At 43.5% G+C, this 4,049-nt stretch overlaps 1 protein-coding gene across 1 annotated transcript; it reads left to right on the forward strand.

Annotated features, from left to right (window-relative positions):
- The first annotated feature begins 2,840 nt into the window (after positions 1–2,840).
- On the forward strand, positions 2,841–3,338 carry FAM237B (family with sequence similarity 237 member B). The gene has a single exon (XM_055128894.1). The coding sequence runs from the start codon at positions 2,841–2,843 to the stop codon at positions 3,336–3,338; it is 498 nt and encodes a 165-aa protein (XP_054984869.1).
- The last annotated feature ends 711 nt before the right edge of the window (positions 3,339–4,049 follow it).

The raw sequence follows: 4,049 nt of genomic DNA on the forward strand, positions 1-4,049 counted from the left end.
CCCATTCCAGCTCAAGAACCCAGAAGACAAGCTACTGCTTAAGAGTAAGTGGAGCCATCGCTCTCCACACACTGGGGCCGAGCTTCACACACGAGTGAACCTTTTCCTGCATGACACTTCATACATTTCATAGAACACACACTACCCATACTCCAAGATTACCGCACCACATTTTATGGGATTCAAAGTAGGAGGCAACCAATCTTACAGAGAAATATTATATTATTTTGATTCTGCTTTGGGCAGGGATTGGGATTCAAAATAGAAACACCCAAAATATGGTGGTAGGAAGGTGTAAAAATGGTTACTTACTTTATAAAATAAAAAATTTTTTTAAAAAAGAGTAAGTGGGGCGGAGGCAATTAGCCTTGTATTGATTTAATATCCTATCTAATTTGATTATAGTTTTTGCAAATTTGGCATAGAAGACTTATACATGAAGATAGTCCAAAAGATATGTTGAGGCTGAAATTGTTGAACATTACACAGATAAGGACTTGTTTGGAGTATTCATTCCACTGAAGACTAAAAACAAACATATAACAACCAGAAAAATGAGGGGGGGGAGTTGGAGGTGGTTACAGAGAATACAGTAGTGGGTAACATACCCAAAGCACCACCAGGAGTGATCCCTAATAGTAGGGTCAGGACTAAGCCCCTGAGCACTCCCAGGTGTGGTTCTAAAACAAAGAAAAAATGAAGGGGGGAAAAAAGTTAAAAGGGGGGGGAAGGACAGGAAGGGATGGGGGAGGTGTGTGTGGGGGTGCCTGTTTTCTCAGTATTAAACTGTGTATTTAGGTGTAGGGAGTCTTTGTGCCTGTGTGCATGTTAGTATTGTCACTGTCACTGCCATCTCATCCTTCATCAATTTGCTCCAGCCGGCACCAGTAAGGTCTCCATTGTGAGACTTGTTACTGTTTTGGGCATATGGAATAGCCATGGGTAGCTTGCCAGGCTCTGCCCTGCGGGCGAGATACTCTACGTAGCTTGCCCGGCTCTCCGAGAGGGGCATGTTAGTATTAGTAATTTAAATCTAAATGGGACTTAGCTACAGGTTAGAATCCATCAGGGAACTCCAGGATTTTAATGGGGCCGTATTGAAGTTTTTCTCTGCCTGGGCAACTGGCCATGGAGGCTGGTGGGTGGAAGGAGCTTAGGGATGTGGGCCGACTTCTACCTTGGGGGACCTTTTAAACCAGAAAAGACTGGGAGAAGAAAAGAGCGCGCCAGCGAGCGATCAAGGAGGCCCCTGAGCGGTGGCTCACTTGGAACGCTGGGGTGCTGATTCGTGTGCGCGCGTGGGGGCTCCCCACTGGGAAGGTGAGGGCGGAGCCCGGAAGCGCGCCGCTCCCTGGACCCCTAGAAAAGGGGCGCGGCTGATGGTGCGGGGCCGCGGCTGGGTTACCTTTACTGGATGCTCCGCAGTGCCGGAGCGCAGCGCGGCGGAGGCGGCCGGGCGAGCGCGGGGCACCGGGACAGTTCCCCGGCGGCGGCGGGAGCATCTCCGAGACCTCGGTGCCTGCGGGCCGGGAGCAGCCAGCGCGCCGCGGGCGAGGCAGGGCCCGAGAGGTACTACTTCCACGCGGGTTTTCCTCTCTACGCGGGGGGCGGGGACCGTGCAGAGACACCCGAAGTTCTCCGCGAAGGACAATCCTCTGGTCCCATCATCATCCCTCCCTTTTAGACTCCGTGTCATCTAGCCCCGGGCCGCGCAACAGCTGAGTTTGGGGAGGGATCTGCAATGTTCGCGATGGTGCGGAACGACCTCAATGAGCAAAGTTTAACATTGGTAGCGTTGGGTCTGTCCCCTTATCCCAACTTTTGGTGGGCAGGTGGGGAGCGGCGGGGACTGGAACAGAAAGCGAGAATTGAGAAATGTTTTCAGGTTCTGGTTTCCCCACCCTCCTCCCCAGGAACTGTCGAAGAGCTGGTTCCAGAGCCATCTCCCAAGCCAGACTGGAATGGTCAAACAATTCAATGCCAACTTAGTTCTTCCTTTCCATTCAGCTCTATGCTTTCGATCAATTTTCTGCGGGGGTGGGGTGGGGTGGGGGTGGAGGGAGGATGGGTCAGTTGTCAGGCTTTTATCACCTTTACTGGATGCTCCTTAGGTGGCTGTGAAATCTCTGCAACTAGGAACAACTTGAGAGAAGCCAGGGATCCCACCAGACACCGGTGCTTAATTCTTAAAGCACTTAAAATGCAAGTATTTCTCAGTGAATGAAAATGAAGCGTCAGGTCCTTTTATACTTAATATATTTATTGTAGTTAGCAGCCCAGCGCCTCTTGGGTTAATAGATTTATAATATTAGCATAAAAAAAAAACCCTCAGCTCTCCGCCTGCCCCACGCCACTGTGCTACATAGACTGGGCTTCATTTAAATCCATGGAGTTGAAATATGGTGAAGAGACTTGGAGAGGGAGACAGGAGACTTGTGAATTTACTATCATTAATTGAGATGGGTTCCCCCTTCCCCCCACAATCCCTAATCTGTAAAGGAGGGAGGTTGGTGTACATGTTTTTATTTTTGCAAATCTCTTCCAGCTCTAAAGGTTTGTGATGAAACTTTTATATCTCCAGGGATATATGTTGAATTTCAGTGGCTCCTGGAGACTGTTTATCAAAATATTGCTAAATAAATCGGAATATCTTCCCAAAAGCAGGTCTGGAGTATGAAACCAAAGAAAATCAGTAAATACATAGTAGGCAAATCTGGCTTGCTCAGAACCATATGTGTATGTTGATGTATTTTTAATATTTAAACTGGACAGTAGTTAATTGGATAATTATCTTTTTAAATTAAAAATACCTCGCCTTTCTTTTTGCTTCTATAGAGAATATGGGTTTTGCCATAAGAAGATGGTTCTACCTACCTCTGGGCTGCCTGATTCTGGTCAGTCTGATTCAAGCTGATTTTGAATTTCAGAAGGGAGTGCTCGCCAGCATCAGCCCTGGGATCACAGAAGACATTGATCTCCAGTGTTGGAACACTTGTTCTTTGACGCTGATAGATCTCAAGGAACTCAAGATAGAGCACAGTGTGGATGCTCTCTGGAATTTCATGCTATTCCTGCAAAAATCCCAGCGACCTAGGCATTACAATGTCTTCTTAAGTATAGCTCAGGATTTTTGGGACATGTATGTAGACTGCTTACTTTCAAGATCTCATGGAATGGGCCGCAGACAGGTGATGCCTCCTGAGGCAGATTTTCTACAGAAGATAACTAGAGGTAATCTAAATGTGTACTTAAGAAAACAGCAATTTTTCTTAAAAAGTCACTATTTACTCCTTCAGATTTTGTATCTAACAAGCAAACAAATGATAAGCTTTTTTTAAAATCTTTTACTGATTTGACATCATTTAGAAACCATAGCAGCTCTGATGTGCAAACAGTTGATTCTAAATTATTTTGGAATATGATATTTTGCTAGGTCATTAAAATTATTTTCCCATATGCATAGTTTATAGTAACTTAATCTAACCTAATATTCATATTATATACAAGTATATATGTATACACACATATATGTATATTTGATGGTGCTAGGGTTTGAACCCAGGGCCTCATATACATAAGGCAAATGTTCTCTGCTTAGCTACTTCCTAGGCCTAAATTTTCATTGTATTTTTAAGATTTTGAGATTTTTAATTTTTTCAATGGAGCAGCATAAAAGGGGAACCTATTTGTATAAGTCATAGTAGAGAAAAATATTAACATTTTTTTCTCTCTAACCTTATAGGACTGGGTTTTACAAGACATTTTCTACATTTAAGAATGAGAACTTGGAAAATACCTTAAGCAAGATGATACATCCTGAAAGTTTATCAGCATTCAAGTGGTCAAATTATTTTCTATAGTATTAATCAAAATTATTTCAAATTATTTAATGTTGATGATTGTATTTTTGTTGATGTGTAATTATTTAATAGAGTTATATTGAATTAGCATTCCATCTTTTACAGATAATTTATCAGTAGTTTTTCATTTAGAGCATCTTTGTAAAGCATTTTTGTTTGAAAGAAAACCACCTAATATGCAAATTTACT

The sequence above is a fragment of the Sorex araneus genome, chromosome 1 (assembly GCF_027595985.1).
Source record: "Sorex araneus isolate mSorAra2 chromosome 1, mSorAra2.pri, whole genome shotgun sequence".
In the NCBI taxonomy this organism is placed as follows: domain Eukaryota; kingdom Metazoa; phylum Chordata; class Mammalia; order Eulipotyphla; family Soricidae; genus Sorex; species Sorex araneus.